Source organism: Populus trichocarpa, chromosome 8, assembly GCF_000002775.5.
Source record: "Populus trichocarpa isolate Nisqually-1 chromosome 8, P.trichocarpa_v4.1, whole genome shotgun sequence".
Taxonomy (NCBI): domain Eukaryota; kingdom Viridiplantae; phylum Streptophyta; class Magnoliopsida; order Malpighiales; family Salicaceae; genus Populus; species Populus trichocarpa.
In genome coordinates, this window is record NC_037292.2 from 8,929,102 (window position 1) to 8,949,636 (window position 20,535).

General features: G+C 34.2%; 2 protein-coding genes across 2 annotated transcripts; one reads left to right on the forward strand and one right to left on the reverse strand.

The window, feature by feature from the left end:
* Nucleotides 1–2,260: 2,260 nt before the first annotated feature.
* LOC7482911 (ankyrin repeat-containing protein At2g01680) lies at nt 2,261–5,144 on the forward strand. The gene is made up of 3 exons (XM_002311494.4): nt 2,261–2,734; nt 3,363–3,772; nt 4,021–5,144. The coding sequence occupies exons 1-3, from the start codon at nt 2,431–2,433 to the stop codon at nt 4,894–4,896; spliced, it is 1,590 nt and encodes a 529-aa protein (XP_002311530.3). The 5' UTR covers nt 2,261–2,430; the 3' UTR covers nt 4,897–5,144.
* An 818-nt stretch (nt 5,145–5,962) lies between these two features.
* On the reverse strand, nt 5,963–19,131 carry LOC7482912 (protein VAC14 homolog). Its single transcript, XM_024605980.2, has 23 exons — nt 18,989–19,131; nt 17,833–17,924; nt 16,963–17,040; nt 15,350–15,498; nt 15,155–15,268; nt 14,980–15,045; nt 13,246–13,335; nt 13,034–13,153; nt 12,893–12,921; nt 12,653–12,795; nt 12,459–12,553; nt 12,150–12,236; nt 11,727–11,834; nt 11,556–11,647; nt 11,284–11,365; nt 10,662–10,727; nt 9,083–9,198; nt 8,818–8,938; nt 8,445–8,606; nt 8,212–8,340; nt 7,820–7,888; nt 6,858–7,160; nt 5,963–6,464 (listed from the first exon to the last, which is right to left on the reverse strand). The coding sequence occupies exons 3-23, from the start codon at nt 17,018–17,020 to the stop codon at nt 6,363–6,365; spliced, it is 2,301 nt and encodes a 766-aa protein (XP_024461748.1). The 5' UTR covers nt 17,021–17,040; nt 17,833–17,924; nt 18,989–19,131; the 3' UTR covers nt 5,963–6,362.
* Nucleotides 19,132–20,535: the final 1,404 nt, after the last annotated feature.

Genomic DNA, 20,535 nt, shown 5'->3' on the forward strand with positions numbered 1-20,535 from the left:
CGCTCCTCAATGTCAAAAGAAATTGAGCTAACCACTTCCCTCTTCCTTCGCTTCATCGAGTGTATTTACGCGCCGCTACTCTGGTTCTATCCTAGGACGCATGCAGTGACGCGATTCAGAAAATCAAGGAGCTGAAACCTATTAAATTCAAGCAGATGAAAAGGTTTGATTACAGAGATCTCATCATCTTGTATGGCTCGATGCCAGACCTGAAACCTTTTAAATTCTTTGAAAGAAGCCAGCTCCGAGTCAAGATCAGTTGTAAGCTCACGAGTTAGAGGAGAGGACCCAATCATAGTGGCTAGAGCTGAGGGCCTAGAAAACTTATACTGAGGATGCAGAACCATCGGATGCCATGACACTGCAGGAGCAACCCTACTGGATTAATTGTGGACGAGCAAAGGACACAATATCTAGTCATGAGCACTGAAGTCAACAACCAAGTTCAAGATGAATCATAACAAGGTGCAAATAAAGCCCTAGAACCTGGCAAAACACTAGAAATATAGTAGAAGGGAAGGGACCCACATAGGAGATGGTAAGGGATACTGCATCGGGGCCAATAACACTAGTGTCGGTAGTTACTTAGAACAATATAAATTATAATTTAAATTTATATTTAATAATTTAAATTATTAGATTGTAATGATTTTATTATTTTAATAAAAATTAAATATAATATAATATAGATATATATAAGTTACAAGTTAAAAACTTTTATTTAATATATTTACAAAATAATATAAATTATATTTAAAATTTAATAATTTAAATTATTAAATTAAAATATTTTTTAACAGTTGTAAGAGGCAATCAGGTAATTGTCAGAGGCTGCGGGAAGTCTAATGGAGCACTCAAGAAAATGCCAGAGGGTGATGGGCCAGAGGGAGCTGCTTGTCCAACAGTAGAAAAAGGAAAAAAAAAATATATTTTCGTGAAACCTGACACCAGCCACATGCCTAGCAATGTAAATTCTGTTAGTAGATAAATGCAGACAGCAACAGCCAACACGGGAAGGACAGTAACTAAGGAAAACATATGGTTAATCCTTGACTTGACTTGCATGCGCAGTGAGAAAAAAAATTAAAAAACTAATTAAATTAAAAAAATTAGAAAAAATAATTTAAAAAACTAAATTGTAAAAGAGAATCAATTAAAATTAAAAAAAAAACTGATAGGTTTGGTTTGGTTTTATAAACTTAAAACCGAAAAGATCAAACCGAACCGAACTCAAGCTGAAAAAATCAGAAAAAAACCGAGCTAAACTGAAAAAACCGAGTCAAACTAGAAAAAACCGAGCCGAACCGGTTTGAACCGGTTTTTTCCTAAAAAACCAAACCAAAACTAGTCTGCTTGAATCGGTTACGGTTTGATTTCAGTTTTTTTTCAAAAAAAAATTTTAATTTAATTGTTTTTTATAAAAACCAAACTGAACCGAACTAAAAATAATAACCCTAATAACTACCATCTCGCCTTCAGTTCTCCCACGGCTTGCCTTGTTCGATACTCTAAATCATTAATTTTAATTAAGTGATAATTGCCATGTTGGCTTTATTATGATAATGACAATTATTGTACTATTTAAAATCTTCTTTAACGAAGGGAATCCACGAGCTTCACCCTATGCTTAAAAGGCGCAACCCCAGATTTTTCTGAAGCATTTTTTTTATTCAAAATTAAAAGAATGATGGGTTTGGAGGTGGTTTTGATTTGATTTTTTTTTTAAATTCATATAAAAATATATATTTTTAACTTTTGAAAATGTGATTTACTCTTTATAAGAATTATATATTTGAAAAAAAGTCATCCACACCTAAACACACTAAGTCGATTTAATTATTTTTAGTCCCTAACTCTTAAACATAATCATAGCTTAGTTCTACATATTTCAAAGCATATAACTTAGCTCCTTTGACTTATGATGGCTATTATTACGAGCATTTGTTTTCCTTTAAGAGCTTAAAAAATGACAAGGTACCTTTAGAATTAAGAAAAAAGCGGCAAAAGTTTTAATAAATCAACGATGAACACAAGTCAAGTGATTAGTTTGTTTTTTTAAAATATAAAGGACTAAATTATTAAAATATCTAAAATAACAGGACTAAATAAAAATAAATAAAGTTTGGAAATGTCCAATCAAATCAAGTCATGAGTCCAGCGACTTGAAGTCCACCGTCCAAAGGCACGTTTGTGGCCGTGATAAAAAAAAAACATTTTTTTAATATTGGTTTTTAAAATATACTTTTAAAAGCAATATACAAACCTGAGCTCAACTAAGCAGAAGCAGAAGCAGAAGCAGAGAGACCTCAAAAGGATAAAAACTCTTGAGAAAGAGAAGCTTGACACTCGATGGTTCGTACCTGATTTTTCCCTGTTGAAGAAACGAGCCCGTATGTTATGCATACCAATTAAGCTAATGCTATTATTATTATGACGATGATGGAGCCATCAAAATCATCTCTACGCTTCATAGCCTACCAAAGATTCTTCACAGCCGTCCGATCAGGCGACCTTGACTCTTTGAAACAGATAGTGGGGGAGCAGCCATCTGATGTGTCTGATCTAATGTCTTTACAGACTAATGCAGGAGAGACTGCTTTGTATATAGCTGCTGATAATAATTTGGAAGAGGTTTTTAGTTGTTTGGTAAAGCTTTGTGATTTTGAAACTGTGAAGATCAGGTCTAAGTCTGACTTGAATGCCTTCCATCTTGCTGCTAAGAAGGGTCACTTGGGTAGGTTTTCTGTTATTCTTTTTTGCCTTTTTGGTCTACTTATATGATTAATTACTGTCTTCTCGTCTGTGGTATGTTCACAATTAGATTAATCGCTTCTAGACTTTGATTTGTAAAGTTATCGCCTTTTTGTTTAAATGGCTTCTTTTCTCATTTGAATTGTCTCCGATGTCCACTGTATATGTGTGATTGGAGGTCTATGGCTGCGATTTCAAACAGCACAGTGTTTATTTTTTAAAATACATGGTAATAGTGTTATTTCTATGTAATGGGAGGTCTTGGTTATGGTTCGTTTCCTTGATCGGGCACATGTAAGGGAGAATGGATTTCCATAATATAAGTCATTTGCTGGATAAAGTGGTCAGTCCAAACAGCAATTCAACTATATTTTTCTTTGAAAGTTATATAGATCACTGCTGATTGAAATTGGCTATAGTCGAATACAACGTTTGCTTTGCATAATCATAGAGGCATAGGAGATTGTGTTCATGAAGATTGAGCTTCATTTACATAAGGTAGCTATATTTAATATGTCCGTTCAGGATTGTGCCTCAAAGCCAGCATTTTGTTAACTTGTTAGTTGGTGGCAGGTCGTTTAACTCTTTATGGTATTGAATATTGGTTTTAGGCATCGTGAAGGACCTTTTGGTCATGTGGCCTGAGCTTTGCAAGTTATGTGACTCCTCCAATACTAGCCCCCTCTATTCAGCCGCTGTTAAAGATCACCTGGATGTGGTGAATGCCATACTGGATGTTGATGTCAGCTCAATGAGGATAGTGCGTAAAAATGAGAAAACTGCTTTGCACACAGCTGCCAGGTATGGCCTTCTTGATATGGTAAAAGTGCTTATACATCGTGATCCTGGTATTGTCTGCATCAAAGATAAGAAAGGCCAGACTGCACTCCATATGGCTGTAAAGGGTCAGAGTACTTCTGTTGTAGAGGAGATATTCCTTGCTGATCGCTCAATACTAAATGAGCGTGACAAGAAAGGTAACACGGCAGTGCACGTAGCGACAAGGAAATCGCGCCCCCAGGTACTTTAACTATCGATTGCTAATTAAATATGAGAAATTGTCGTTCTTGTCTGTCTTTTATCTAATTCTCACCTCAAATGTATTATACGATGACCAAATCTAATGTGTTGATTCATGGAGTGATTATGAGCTTACTAGCTTCTCCCTGGATCTTTTTCTGTAGCATTGACACTACTGTTCAAGGAGTTTTTTCCTATCATTTCTCTTCCCAGTCTCATCATGCTTATACTATGTTCTCTGTTTCTCAGATAATAAGCCTTTTGCTGAACTATATATCTATTGATGTTAACATCATCAATAATCAGCATGAAACTGCGATGGATTTGGCTGATAAACTCCCATATGGAGAATCTGCCTTGGAAATCAAGGAAGCTCTCACAGAGGCTGGTGCCAAGCATGCTCGGCATGTTGGTCAAATGGATGAAGCAATGGAACTTAAGAGGACAGTTAGTGATATCAAGCACGAGGTGCATTCACAACTTATACAAAATGAAAAAACCAACCGAAGAGTTTCTGGTATTGCAAAAGAACTAAGGAAAATCCATAGAGAAGCTGTCCAGAATACAACCAACTCTGTCACTGTTGTTGCTGTTCTTTTTGCCTCGATTGCTTTCTTGGCTATCTTCAACTTACCGGGGCAATATATACAGGATGGAGCTGAAACAGGGAAAGCTTATATAGCTGACAATGTTGGTTTTCAAGTTTTCTGCCTCTTAAATGCAACATCTCTCTTTATATCATTAGCGGTTGTTGTGGTTCAGATCACTTTGGTGGCCTGGGACACTCAGGCTCAGAAACAGTTAGTCTCCATAGTTAACAAGCTGATGTGGGCTGCCTGTGCTTGCACTTGTGGAGCATTTCTGTCAATAGCATTTGTGGTTGTAGGAAAGAAAAGTTCTTGGATGGCTATAACCATAACTTTAACAGGGGCACCAATTCTAGTTGGGACACTAGCAAGCATGTGCTACTTTGTTTTCCGGCAGCATTTTGGAGCTTTCCGGGATTCCCAGAGGCGCATCAAAAGGGCAAGTGGAAGCAAATCGTTTTCTTGGTCAGTGTACTCGGCAAATATATCAGACCCTGATGAGTACAACTCGGATCTGGAGAAGATCTATGCTTTATAAATACTTAATTGAAAAATGAATATGTAAATAAGATGCTCTGACTACTTAATTGTCTCTTTGGCGCCGTCTGCACGACTGTTTTTTTATCCTTCTTTCCCAGCCAAGATTTAGATAGTATTGTTGGTTGGTTATAGGGTTTGGATTTTAAGGTGCAAGGAAGCTTCCACTGGCATGCTCCAGTTTTGTAATCTTAATGTGGATTTTTGTAAAATCGGGTGAATTATGATAGTTTATTGCAATCGTCTTCAGTTAGCAGCTTCATAAAAGAGATTACCAGTTTGACTGGCAATCTTACAGCAGAACAAGTTGAGCAACTTGTTTTTGGCCCCATAACGGAAATATGCAACACTAATAAGACTTTCTTGCAAGGTCGATTTGGATGCAATTACCATTAAATATTCACTGGCCGAAGGACTGAGCTCTACTCTATCTTGAATTGTAGCTATCTGATCTATCAATCAGGAATTTTTGTTTGCTCACTCTTGAGTGACCGAACTTTTCATTAGATCTGTCAAAATATCGTAACAATGTCCAATATTTCAACCTGGGATGGCACATTTAACGGAATGTTTAATGGCTCATTGGTCATTAAAAAAGCGGGTGGTGGTAGAGAGGCGAGGAATCCAGTACCCCGAGACACCGGCCAGATGTAAGCGGTACCACCTCGATACTCCTCTCAAGGGTAGAGACTGTCAACGAGGGAAACAGCCACCATGCAAGGAGAGAGCATCAGCGTTTCTGTTTTTTAGCCACTTTGAGGGGAAACACTGGTCAAAGACCCCCCCATTAATTGAACTCCCCCCAGAGAGGGACAGGTTTAGGGTTTGCAGACGCATGTACTGATCCCTACCCCACACCCCCCAAGATGCCTGCTCGCTCTCCGTTACGCCAATATAAACATTTCAAAATCGCCACTATAAGCCGATGTGGGATGGGTAAACTTACTTTGGGAACCTTCGCACAATTATGCTGGTTAAAGAGCCATAATAGAGAGATGTTTGCATTAAACTACAGCTGGATAAGGTGTTTGCTGATTGCTTTCATATAAACACAGAGAAACGGGAGATGTAAAAAGATCGATTGATAAAAATTAGTGTAAGCATACATTTGGCAAAGATCGATGTGATGAATACATGAATTAGCTGATTCCTTATTTTTTGTTTCTTCAAGTGGCCATAACAGCTGAGCTGTGAAGCAGACAGACAAACTGCATTCTCTAAAATAATTTGCTCCCATGTGGTTTTCAATAAAAAAAAATAAAAGAACCACATGCATGTCACCGTCTCCAAAAATAAAATAAAAAATCTAAAAAGAAGAAGAAGAAGAAGAAGCTCAGGAGAACCTGAGCTTATCCCAAATCAAAACCATCTCTTTTACCATCCCAGCATCCATAAAAACAGACAAACTACGATATACAATTTTACAAGTCATACCACCTCTACTCTCATCTCCTGTGAAACACATGATTAAAGTTGTAGCTGCCCTGGGCCTTTTCTAGATGATCTTGAAGGAGGCTCACTATTATCCAAAGGAAGTTGGTGCCCCGATTCCTCTGATCTTTGTACATCCTGCATGAATAATAGGGCACAGTAATTCCGAGCAAAAATTAAACACGATTAAATATTAGATGCTTTGCCACTACGGACAAACATAAACTTGATAATGTTTACAAAAACCTAAGAATGTCTTCCCCTTGACAAAAGCACCTTATCCACCCTCATCATGTGCCAATTGAGATGAACCTCTCACAACAAAGGAACTTAATGATAAGCCCACAAATTACTCTACTAGCCAATACCAACCAAAGTTCCTTAAATGTGCTCTCTACTCTAGTCTAGTCATTCTTGCTCCTCGCCTAATTCCCCTAAAATTCTACTCCTATCATAAATCATAATGCCGAAAGCAGTTTAATTAAACATGATAACAAATAGAAAATAATGATATGAAGATATTCAACAAACCTTTGATGATGAAGTGGAACTGTTGTGAGACTGTGCCTGCACTTTTGCATGCATTCGGTGTTGACGTTGCATTTGCACAAACTGATGCAGCCTTGAAGTGAAGTTAATTCCATTATGCAAATTAGAAGCCCCTACATCCTGGTTTACATCACCATCCTCAGAGATATGTGATCCACATGGAATGTGATGTAGAATCTGAGAGTAAGGGTTTCCTAAAGATGTTCGCTTGACTTGATCACCACTGAAGGAATATGAAGGAACAGTTTTTAAACGAGTTCGCAGCATCTTAAAAGCGGCACTTTGCTGCATTCATGAAGCCAATGAAAAAGAAACATTGAGAAGCTATAGAGACGTGGCAGTAACACTAATAGCATCTCATAAGCAAGGAAGCGCTAAAATGCTCATCAATCTGTAACCGAGCTCTTTAGCAGTAATCTAGATCAAGCTTGTCTTTTCAAATAACCACCACCACTGAAAGTTGGAAAAGCATTTAATATTTCATCAATTGGTCACCGCCGCTCCTTATTTTGTAACATTAATTGCAAGATTGAGTCTCTCCTTCACAATTAGAGACAACAGAAAATAAACATGCATCCTATATACCACCTTCCACCATTCATAAAAGGTAAACAAAACCCTTGTTAAAGGTCCATCAGACAAACAAACCAGAAGCATTCAGAAACATATACATGGTCTGCACCCTTAGATGACCATTCCCCTCAGTATTAATCTCTAAGAAAGCTAAATGGCACCATAATCATATTAAATCTAAGACAATCTGAGTGTCAGAAAAATGAAATAGGATTCATTAAAAAGTAGATGAGTAACATTTTTCCTAACCGTATACATGCATTCATGCATGCAAGACCAATACACAAACATGCATGTGTGTGTGAAACTGCAGCCTTTACATATAAAAATTCAAGAAATTCAGTGGGAGCAGTATACAATTCTTCAGGTACCTGTGGGAGCAGCATCAGAAGACCATTTAAAGCTTTTAACAACCATGTATATCTTCCAGGTTCAAGAAGCTGCAAGAACCACAAAATGGTAGAAACACTCAGCATAACAAGAAAGACTAAGCAAATGACCTTGCAACAAGAAAGACTAAGCAAATCTTGCAAGGGACATGCATTACATGCCAGATCAAATTACATAACAATAAGCGAACATTTTTTTTTTCTATGCAGACAAAGAAATCCATGGAATTACCAAATATTAGACAATCCACAAATGACCAAAAGAAATAAAAATAAATATATAACCATGTCAAATTCTTTTATTGACAACTAATAAAGTTATAAATTATAGGCAAAACAGAGGTAACTAGGAACCGTGTGTTTAACCAGGGCACCTGCAATCTAAGGTAAGCAAAGATGGGAGTTTCCAGCAAACGAATTAATTTATCCAGCTGTACCAAGAATTTGACGTTGATATCTTCCTCTACCAGTGACTGAATCACAGTACTGGCATGCTGATAAGTCTGCGAATAAAGGACAAAAGATGGATGAATGCATGAAATTCATATAGCTTTAAACTTCACAAGAGATGATAAGCTATGATCGTGGCAAGATCCTAAATACTTACCTGTGCTAATAAACAAAGGCTTATAATTGCCATGGGCGAATGGCACCATGAAGCATATAAAGAAACAAATAAATCTTTCCCAGCAGAATTCACCAGAGATTGTTTTAAGAGATCTCGAAGCTCAGATAACTCAGAGGATGTGAGTAAAATCAAATTCAAAGCCTGGGGAAAAGAGGAAAAATTGCAATCAAGTAAAATTGAACAGCAGGTAGAAAAAAAACTCAAATTTTTTGCCTTCTTCACTATTTTCCCAATTATGCATTGCCAATGTAATATATGTATATAAGAAAAGTAAACAAGAAAATCCCTGAAAAGTATTATTCCATTTGGCCCTCGAGCACCCCAGTTTTATGTTCCCAGATAATGAGCAAACCTGAACCATGATAGATGCAAAATCCAGGTCAGCTTCCCCCTCTAATATTGTAGAAAGTTCACGATAGATCCTTTCAGCATCTAAAAGAACACAGAGTCGTCGGATTATCAAAGCACCGCGCCTAAGAAAAAAAAAGAATAGTTTGAAGAAGAAATAAGACACGTGATTAAAGCTACACTTAAACTGCCACTGGCAGACCAACTAAACTACAAACACAAAAAAAATTACAAATAAAGAAAAAGCAAGATGAGAGCAAGAGGCTCACTTCTCTAGAAGAGAATGATCATTGCGGAAATTATGCACCAAGAAAACAACAAGTTGGCGGAAGTGTTGCGGATCTTTCGCTATGCATGCATGAACCTCAAGAACAAGGAGTACCACCTAGGGACAAAATCAGAATTGCAACAAATTAATTATATAAAAAAACAGTACAGGATGTTTCTTTGATCTCTATGCATATGAAAGCAATAAAATTAATAGATTGACCATAAAAAGATTGAGATCCAAAGTGTTTGTTTTTCTGGTTGGTAAATGAAAAGGTGTATCCACAGGGAACATTACAAGGAAAAGAGAAGTCCAGAGAAGAGAAAGAAAATGGAAATGAGATTCCAAACAAATGAGATAAATTTCAGCAATGGAGTTTATACTTTCCTTAGGAAGAAACAAACCTACTTCATGGGCAGGCCTGATGAGTTGTATGATCCATGATGATAAAAATATTAATCTAATGGCTGATGTATTGGAAGATACAAGAAACAGAAATATATGTGTACAAATATACCAAGTACTCTTTATCACATGGTTTAGTGGGATTTCACTATTAGAATCCTATGATTTGTTTCTGATGCCATACACCTCCATGACTTTGAAATAGTGCAAAACACAATAAAAGAAATAGCACTCAGAAAGAGATCTCCAAGATTAGATCTTTAAGATTTTCTGCAGGGCGATTTGTTTCAATTAAAGTAAAATTGTTTTGGCTTCCACACCTTTTTCAAAACCATATGATGGTAAATTTATGTACAAAACAGCAAAGCAAATTGAAGATGACAGCCATGGACAATTGTGATGTGAAAACCCTTCCACCAGCTTCCACCCAGACAAAACACATGAGCAACTAGCACGAAACTTCAGGTCCTAATCTTTGTGATGTCCCTCAATTAGGTGGGCATACCATTCTCATGTTCCCAAAAGAAACTGATTGCCACATGTTGTGATATGCGGGATAGAAATCAGATTGGGATTCTTTCTCTACATGAGACCAGGACTGCTTTCAGTGGACCTGGAGATCAAGGGGAGATGGCCCAGCTGAGTGCAGGAAGGTGTGGTTATTTTCATACATTTCTATACTGCTTCCTTCATCAATTGGTTTTTAGTTCACTATGTTCTATGAGTAGAGGGTGATCATAGGTCAGAAGGAAAGTTGAATCCAATTACGGATAGTTTTACATACAATAGATCCATCAAGGAAAACTAGTGAACGAGATAGAATTGAGCTTCCAATTTACCATATAATGAATTACGTTTGTTTTGTTCTGTTTGCAAATAAATTGAAAGTTCAATGGATATTAAACACAAGCGTGCAGAGGCCAATCTCATGGGCAACCTTCTATTATGAAAAGAAAAAAAAACCCATCAATCCAGATGCATACATATGAACAATATGATCTATTACTTCCGGCATAAAAAATTCTGAAAGGAATAAATACAATTATAAAATTTGTCACTCTATAAAATGACTGCACTTCGAGTAAAAGAACAAAAGATGAACCTTAAAGAGTAGGGTATCAAATATGAGCAATATGATCTATTACTTCTGGCATAAATCAAATGTACAAGATTACCTCATCAGATGGATCTGACAGTGCTTTGAGAAGGGTATCAAATATGTCATTTAGAAAAGACAAGACCTGTTTCACATAAAAAAAATTAACACCTTTAATCATATCTGGTCTAGAGAATTTTAAAAAATGCAAGCCCAAAGAAGTATCTACTTATTCAATGGAAGGACCAAGCTAGATATAGCTTTCAGTCCCTTCCTTCGTGCCACATAATCATAACCAAAGTTCTTGTCTGTGTTAAGAACATGAAACCAGAAGTTGACTGCAAATGGGCTGACACCCTTGAAGACTGTGATTTTAAGACTTGGAACTAATTCAGAGTTATGGGAGCATTACAAACATACAAGAAACTAAATTTACAATATTTGCAGTTCAGAGAACAAATAAAAAATCAAATGCGTATGACTTATCAATAAAGAGAGTGTTTTTTTTGTGGCTGCTTCTGCTTTTGGAGCAGACCACAAAAATAAATCGTTTGGTTACGTTCTAAACACAAGTTATTGCTTGTGGGACCCATTACCATTTGCGTTTAAACCGCAGGATAACAAAAGGCAACTTCAAGCTGCTTTTTTCTGAGTTGCAAACACTGTGTTTATTTTTGTAAACAGAGGCAAAGTCTAATCACCTCAATACGGTGTCCGTTTAAAAGGGTTGATATCCAGTGCAATGCTTCAATTCGAGTAGCCTCCCACTCACTCGATAATTGCCTGAACAGTAAAAAGAATCAATAGCCACCACAAATCATTTTAGATGGTCTTCATTTCAGAGACACCACCATCACTATGTTTGTGAGGGTTGTCAGCATTTTAATTGTAGGTCTTCATAAGAACTACTAAAAAGCAAGTTGCTAGCATTTTTTAAACTGAATTTTTGTTTTGGCAAGTTACAAAGTTATACCTCCTTGCAATGGAGAGAATTGCTGCAACATCAAATCCATCGGCAGGATCAGCCTTGATTGCACGGAGCTCTTCATTGGTTTCACGAGCAACCTTGAAACCAAAAAATAGGTCTCAGTATTATAAGATAATCACAGATTTTTCATCTTTCAGAGAGTTTAAACCAGCTTACCACTCTAATTTTCTCTTCTTTGTCGGAAATGCAAGGCAGAATGGCTCCTAGAATATCAGCATAATAAGGAACAAGTTGTTCACCACCAAGTTTCACAAACTCATTTATCTGCACAGTTAATGTGATAAAAAGATTATATAATTCCAATGAAGCAATAACTTGTCAAAAACTCAAAACAACTTGCAACATCGACAAACACATGCATCATAGACGATAAACCATGGAAGATATTGTAAAAGGAGACAAATTACAGGGTACACTGTAGAAAAATAAATTTACACACACTTGTGACATCGACAAATGCACGCATCATAGAAGATACACCAGAGAAGATATTGTAAAAGGGGACAAATTGCAGGGTACGCTGTAGAAATATAAATTTACACACACACACATATAAATTCAAAATGTGAATCTGCTTACCCAAGTAATAGCTGTTAACCGTGTGAATTCATCTAGAGAAGCTGCTCTCTGAACCAGTATTTCAGCCATACGACCATAATCTACAGACTTCAACAGTAGCACTGTTCGAGTCAGAAAATTACAAAAATGAACAAAAGATTTGTTTTTATATCAAAACACTTGATGCCAACCAAAGTATATCAAACAAAGAAAACAAAGAAAATAATGTGGATGCATTTGTATTTATTGCTGGAACAATGTTTTTCAAAGGCAAGTGACCTGGAATTAGAAACTACAATAGATGAGATCATAATTAAGCAGAAATCTTACTGGGGAGTTCTTAATTTCTTGAAGAAACTCTGAAAGAGCAGAATCAGCTTGTTGTCGTATTTCATGGCTAGAATCGCTCAGCATATTGAACAAACCTGAGATTTATCAACAGTTGGTAAGGTATCAACTAAGAAGCAATATACAAGTACAAAACAAAGAAGCATGTTAGATTTGAAACAAAGAACATGGATTACCATCTAGAAAATCAGGAAGAAAACCCAGCATATCTATATCTGGAACACTGTCCAATACAGTAATCCATCCCACCAAAAATTGCCGGACATAGGGATTTAGGACATTCATACGTTCTCTCAACAACGGTATAAATTCTTCAATGCTAAAAAAAAAAACATAAAAACATAGGACTTTTAATTTATCAGAACAGTTTATAAAGACTTCAGATAATTCTTGAAGTGCATATCCATTGTACACACCTGAATTGATCGCTTTCAGTAACGATGTCCTGTTTCATTATAGTAAAATATGAGAATTGAAAATTTAAGAGGATCCCAACCTTACTAACACATCAAGTACAAGAAATCAATAAATACTTTGAGGTTTAGAGCAATTATTACCTTTACAAGCCGATCCAAAAGATGAGCAGCGCTTTGTACATTGGGATCTGAATCTGCCGAAAGTTTACATAAGGCATCAAAAATACGGTTAAAGAAAATAATAAAATCTCCTCTAACCACCTGCATGCCAGTATAAAACAGTATGTTAAGCACCAAACATAACAAGAAAAAGGATAAATATAAATCAGGCTATCAACCATTTCCATTCTCACCTTAGCAATGTTATACAGAGCTTCACAAGCATAATAACGAACTCTGCTATCTTGGTCTACAAAAGATTCAAGTACAGGTGGCACAATTTGCTGGCAAGATACATCCAAAGCAATGGTGAAATATAAATATTATACAAATGAAAAGGGGAGAAAAAGACTAAGAATTGAAAAAAAAACGTCTCATGATGTTCTCCGGCTGCTGAATAAAATCAAAACAAAATATAGCAGACTGATACACCCTCCATCACTCTAATTCACAAAAAGTTGATTCTTAAACAATATTGCATAGTATTTTTTTTCTCATTCTGGAAATGACTAATGCACTGTTCTTTCTCATAATATTTGCCACAGTAGAGAAGATTGTCAAAAAATTAGAATCCCAAGCAGTGTTCCATAAACAGCAGAACAGCACTTCCCAGTATCTTTCAATCTTTCCCCCTCTTGCGTCCTCCCAAATAATCAATAACAAGCTCTTTATTGCACTTGGATCACCCATGTTGACACAAAAGTATATTATCGACATCCGCATATATATTTTCGTACCATATCATAGTTCAGAGACCCAAACTAGTTCTAAGAACATGCAACAAACAGGTACAAACACACTCTTGCCTTTGGATCTAGGCTTTAGCACTAAGAGCCTAGAGTAAGGTTGAAACACAGAAATATCTACTTGCAATAATACCAATAATAAAATCAAGTTAGGGAACAAAATACTATAAGCACTTCTATAGGTGCCTTTTTTAGACAACTACATATTTATCTTAGTGAACCCTTCTAAGCATAACCACCCAAAACAATTGTTGATGAAAGCATTTGCTAGGGAATACAGCACCTTCATATAAGATTGCATTTAATTTGCAGTGTTTGCAGATCCGGTGTCATTGCTCAAAGCATCTACAAAGGATTTGCAGTAGCAAATGGTCCCTTAGCCACAGCATCATCATAAACCATTAATGTTCCTTTCTAGGAATGCTAAACAAAAGGCGGAGCTTGTTTTTCTTGCTTCTGCATACTAGACCTTTAAGTAGGTCTAATACTCTCTATTTGTGAAAATGAACTTTCAAATGTTATTTTACTAACTGTTATGTTGCGTTTCTTTATATCCATTATTCAAACACAATGGTTTATACTTGTCATGGTAATCCAGTAACATTTATCAAAGTTTCTTTGTGCTAATGCAATCTATTTATTCAGGAACACCGATCATCCTTTATCCCATTGGACATATTTCCCTTTCTTATTCCTCTGTGAAATTAACCATATTTTACACGAGTTTTTTGTCTCAAATGAAATCTGTTATCACATATCTATTTCATTCAAAAACTTCCAATCAGTACATTCTTTATTTTAAGATTCCAGAATGAAGTAAGAACATAATACAGAAGCTTTGCAAAAAGAAAAAATAAGACAAGACAATAAACTTCGCACAAAAGCCAAATGTCATACAATATTGAACGTAGTTCCATCAACTATGTTCAATAAATCAAATATTTAACCCTCGCTAAATGGCACATAATCCCAAAGAAAGTGACTAAGCTCAGTTCAAAGCATGAACTTAAAATTGTAACCATAATTTGTACAAAGCTCAAAATTAGGAACGTGTCTACACGGTTATGCTGAAAAAATTTAAAAACTTGTTGCCTATCTATCAATAAAATTGAACACCGAAACTAGAGCCCGATCACAGAAAAGATTCAAACAAGTAACATAGAGGAGTTTCAGATCACTAACACTGAGATGTTGGGCTGCGTCTGAAGTTAACCCTACTGTTGCAGCTGCTAGTCCTATCAATCCTCCCTGCATAAAGACAAATAAAAATGCCAAAATTATGTCGCAATTGAATCAAAACAATGAAATTGAAAAATAATTCACATTCCTTTTTTTTCAAGGAAAAAAAAAGACGAACCTTGCGGTGGTTGGCTTGGGCTGAGGCGGTGAATTCGTTGGTCAACAAATTGATGACTATCGATATCTTCTCGTGATCCCCGGCGGCCGCCAGCGACTTCACAATTCCCTCGACCTACGTAAATAGAAAATCAAAACCTAGAAATACAAAATCGTATACGAAAAACACGAATTGGAAAGAGAGAGCGAGAGAGACCTCGAGAGCCGCATTCTTTCGCTTCTCATAGAGCTTATCGGAGAGATTACGAAGTACGGCGGGAGGAATCACGGCGTCGGTCATCTTCCGCACAAAACAGCAAAAACAAAAGGAGAAGAGAAGAGAAGAAATGGACAGATTGCAATTCCCTAAGAAAAAAAGAGAAATAAATCAAAAGGAAAATGAAAATGCAATCCTTTTCCTCATCTTTTGCTGTTCAAATCTGAACATTTGTTTGTTATTGAGATCAACAGAAGGGAAATTTCAGATCTGAGAGGACCAATTTTCTTTTCTTTTTCTTTTCTCGCGATGTTGTTATTTGCTTTTTATTAGTATTTGGTACTGATAATATATTTTCGGTTTCTTTTTCCTCCTTTCTTGTTTATTGCTGATTAATAATTTGGTTTTTTATTTTATTTGTTTTCTCTTTTTTGGAGTGCTTGATCAGCAGAGCTCGGCAGGGTCACGGGGATGTTATGGCTAAACAGAAAGGCAGGCAGGCAGTCTAGCTAGCTGGAACCTGCGGGTGGGCTATGGGGGGGTTTGTTATTTTGAAATTACCAATTGCCCTCTTTCTTATCTGGATAATTACTTAATTTTGCTTGTTTGATTCCTTCATGGTTCATACCCCTCCTTTCTTTTTTTCTTTTTCTTTTTCTTTTCTGAGCTGTGCTAACTATTCGGTCTTTTTCACTGAGTTTCAACATATTTTTTTATTAAAATTTTAAAAAATATATTTTAAATTGATTTTTTTAATATTTTAAGATTATTTTAATGTATTAATATTAAAAATTAATTTTTTTAAAAATTATTATTTTAATATATTTTTAAATAAAAAATACTTTGAAAAATTTTATTTTTTATTTTTCTTTTCTGAGCTGTGCTAATTAAATAGATAATATAGATGGTATTTGTTTTTAAGGTGAAAAAATATTTTTAAAAAATATTGATGAATTTTAAAAAATAAAAAATTATTATTTTAATATATTTTTAGACAAAAATAATACTTTAAAAATCAACAACTATTATAATATTAAATATTAAACAGTGATTTTTGCAAGTGATGTGATAAATAAAATTCAATTTTGAAGGTTTTGTTTTCCATTGTCCGGTTACTGATTTCTTGTCAGCGTAATAATTTATTTTTTCTTTTGTTTTTTATAAAGTTACTTAAACCTCCGAATATGATATCCTTCATTCTACATATTAAAAAAAAAAACATGAGAGAACTTTAATAAATATCGTGTCTAAAAATCTTCTAACGCGAGACTTACTTCTAAACACATCCTGTGACTATCCTTTTTTTTTAATATATATCTACCAGTTTTTTTTTATTTTCAGTATTGGCAATGCACTAGCATGCTAGGGATCAAATTGAACATAATTTAGTTTGTTTGAGAGTGTGGTTGTGATTGTTTTTTAAAGTGTTTTTTATTTGGAAATGTATTAAAATAATATTTTTTTATTTTTTAAAAATTATTTTTGATATCAGCGCATTAAAAATATTAATTTAAGGTAAAGCAAAAATTAAAAAAATAATAAATTATTTTAAAAATATTTTTAAAATATAAAAACAAACGGATAAAAAAAAAAAAAAGGTTAGAGATACTCACCAGGGATAGAATAAGACCTGATTGGCAAATTTAAATTGCCAACAAAAGGCTCGAGCATGGAAAAAAAACACGGACGAACTGAAACAATGATTTGACAAATGTGTCAATTAATTTTTTTAAAATGATTCGTTAGACAATAACATCAATTGGAAGGCTAGCAGAATAGTATTGCCTGTGATGTACAAACCTCGCAGAAAAAACAGTGCATGACTTTACAGTACAGGATGATGACAAGTAAATTATGTTTTGTTTTTAGTTTAATTTAATTATACTCCAAGGAAAGGTGAACAGGCTGTTGTACTTGCTAGAGTTGTTTTTTAAAATATTTAATATTTAGAAAATATATTTAAATTAATATTTTTTTATTTTTAAAAAATTATTTTTAATATTAACATACTAAAATAATTTTAAAAAAAATTAAATCTAAAATTAATTTTTTAAAAAAATACGTTCCTAAAAACATATCTAAGAGATGTTTGGAAAAATAATAGGCTAATACCAGTTATTTTTTAAAGTGTTTTTTTGTTCGAGAATGAATTAAAATAATATTTTTTGTATTTTTTAAAAATTATTTTTTATATTAACACATTAAAAAAAATTAAAAATATAAAAAAAATCATTTTAAATCTAAAAAAACAAAATATTTTTAAATATTTTTAAAACATAAAAATAAACAGATAAAAATATATTTGGTGGCTTTTTTTTTTTTTGTTTTTTTTGCTATCTGTTTGAAAAGGGAGAGTGGAGTGGCATGGAGACCTTCAGTTTCAAGAGTTGAAAGATAGGTGGAACAGTGTCTCAGCGGATATGGAAAAGCATGTAAAATTGGAAATCTACCATTTTTTCTTACCAGACGACTCAACTTCGTACCTTAAATTTTTTACTTTCAGTCCACTGGTCACAGCATAGAAGGTTGTCTAAATCGAAAATAACTCGTGGGAGTGTGTTTTACCCTTCATCCACTGAGAAGGAAAACAAAATCACCCTTCAGTTATTTGGTATTTTAACAAGCAATTTGAGATCACAGCATAAATAAAAGAGATTGAAGAAATAGACAAAGCTAACCCATTGTTCATCCAAGGTCCAATATTATTCAACTTCTTAATTAATTAATTAATTAACCACTTCTTTAAAAAACTACCATTGCATGTAGAATTTGAATTTTTAATTATTCTTGATTTTTTAGAGAATACTATTAATTATATCTATTATTACAATTTATTTAAAAAAAAGGATTCACATTTCACAATGAACTTATTTAAAAAAATTATAATTCGTGTTAGAACTTAAATATATTACATATAAGTAATTATTCATATATCATAACTATAACACCGCTTTAAATTATGTCCATTTTAAAAATCTTTTACGGGATAAAGAATAATAAAAAATTATATACTTGATCACAAGAAAAGGAAAAAAGTGAATGAGATATCCATTTGTTTATACATTCAAATAAAATGCTGTGATTTTACTATATAAAATAAATAAATAGATATTAATCACATTGCTTTCAAAACATGCTTTCGATTCAAAAAAGATGGAACGAAAACGAAGTACGCGGTCATTTCATTATCCATTCACTGGTGCATTTTGGATTTTATAAGGGGGGAAAAAATCTTTTTAGGAAATGTATAATTAAGAACCAATAATTAACTATTTAATTAATTGCATGTGTTTATCTTAACAATCTTTATGTTTGTGGTTTCTTTGCACGACTTGAAGACTAAGAACACTGCTCGTCGGAAAAGGGAAGACTACATATGAACAGTAAATCGCTAGGAAGAATACCAACCAATGAAAGACACAATGATAGAATGATATCTCTCAAGAACACACCCAAAAAAAAACAGCGAGAGAAAAATGAACATCTCAAGAAATCTTCCGGCCAGTAGATTATTCTTTGAAGACAATAAGAAGGCCGATCAAGAAAGGACACAGTGCTGTTTCTATCGCGTAACTCAAGACTAAACGACCAGCCTTCTAATGGATTAACACACACACACACATGCAAGACGCTAAGTACCTTTGAATAAGATTGATTGATTGACGAGGTCTTGAGTCTGCAGAGCTTGCTTTTGCTTGAGGAGGAGGAGGAGGAGGAGATTGTTGCTTTTGTTTTCACGCAACAAGTTCGGCTAGATGGTAAAAGGAACCGGGGTTCATATTTTCATGAGTCTCTGTGGGTTTGAATTTATCTCCTTCCAATCCAAAGTGCTGTGTTATCATATCCTGCAAGTCTATTTAGATTAGTTTTCACAAATAAATTAATATAATATTGTGTATTTCTGGTATTTACACGCTGTATGAAATACATATTACCTCTACAGCTCTACTAGGTCCATACTTGTATCCTGAATGATCTTTCAAGATCTTGAAACCTCCGTCGTTAATAACTTAATCATGTGCTGAAGTAATAGAATAATTTATTTCTATTTATATTTTCATGGATTAATTCAAATTGAAACGCCGGGATGCCGTTGAACCGTTTATGATCGTCACTGGCTTGATCCACAGGACAGCGATTGCGTATCTGACTGTCATTAGGTTGATGAATACACTTAAAATACCTCTTCCTTCCTTTCTTTTTTATTACTTATTTTTCTAATTTGTCTCCTTGCTCTAAAAAAAGTCAAAAAACAAATAGCAATATTGTTGCCTTTTTCTCTTCGAAAGAAACTTTTTATTTCCAAGTACAGATTTTCTGGCAACAATGCCTGGTTAAATTTTGCATCACAAGATTCTCAGAATAGTCAGTGCGAGGGCTCAAATGACAAATGGAGGGGCCCGAACATTAGCCTCACCGGAAAGCAGCAGGAAAAAAAATAAATAAAAAAATAAAGTCTAGGTTTTTCTAGTGCTGAATTTGATGGAAAGGATTTGGACGGTGCCGAGGTAGCAAGCTAGTCAAAAAGTCACCATAGATTAGTATTTTACCACTAGTTGAGTGAAGATCATGTCGACTGGCTTTTTAATCTTAATGTCTGTCGCTCTTTTGGTTTTCGTTTTCTCTAAAGTTCGACTTTTCTTGAGATGGCTTAAGCCACCCGGCTTTCTATTTTTTTTTTATTTTTTTTAGAGATTTTCCCATCTTTGACGAACATTTGTCTGGTGCGTGAAAATAATTAGGCGAACGGCAACTTTGATGCTTCTCGGCAAGGTTTTTTTTTTTTTTTTAATTTAGTGATGGGGATGTTCCTGAATTAACTTTCACATACTAAAAATAAACCACATCCCAATTAAATCTTAAAATATCATCCATACTCATATTAAAATGTTTAAAAATATATATTTATATTTGAACTATAAATAATAATAACAACTGTGCTTATAAAATTATTCCTTCTTATAGTTTGTTTGTTAATGTGACATGGTTTTTTTTTCAAAATACTTTTATTTAAAAATATATTGAAATAATATATTTTTAAAAAAAATTGTTTTTAATATTAGTATATCAAAACAATGTGAAAATAAAAAAATATATATTTTAAAACAAAAATAATATTTTTAAAATACAAAAACAAATGAAATCTTAAACTACTTATTATAGAACTTACGTGTAAAAATATGACA

Bases quoted from the DNA above. Each gene is read 5' to 3' on its own strand.
- LOC7482911 (XM_002311494.4), top strand. From the start codon at position 2,431: ATGACGATGATGGAGCCATCAAAATCATCTCTACGCTTCATAGCCTAC. The intron at 2,735-3,362 runs GTAGGTTTTCTG...TATTGGTTTTAG, and splicing joins TGCTAAGAAGGGTCACTTGG to GCATCGTGAAGGACCTTTTG. The intron at 3,773-4,020 runs GTACTTTAACTA...TCTGTTTCTCAG, and splicing joins CAAGGAAATCGCGCCCCCAG to ATAATAAGCCTTTTGCTGAA.
- LOC7482912 (XM_024605980.2), bottom strand. From the start codon at position 17,020: ATGCTCGAGCCTTTTGTTGGCAATTTAAATTTGCCAATCAGGTCTTAT. The intron at 15,269-15,349 runs GTCTCTCTCGCT...CTATTTACGTAG, and splicing joins GAAAGAATGCGGCTCTCGAG to GTCGAGGGAATTGTGAAGTC. The intron at 8,341-8,444 runs GTAAGTATTTAG...CTTTATTCGCAG, and splicing joins GCCTTTGTTTATTAGCACAG to ACTTATCAGCATGCCAGTAC.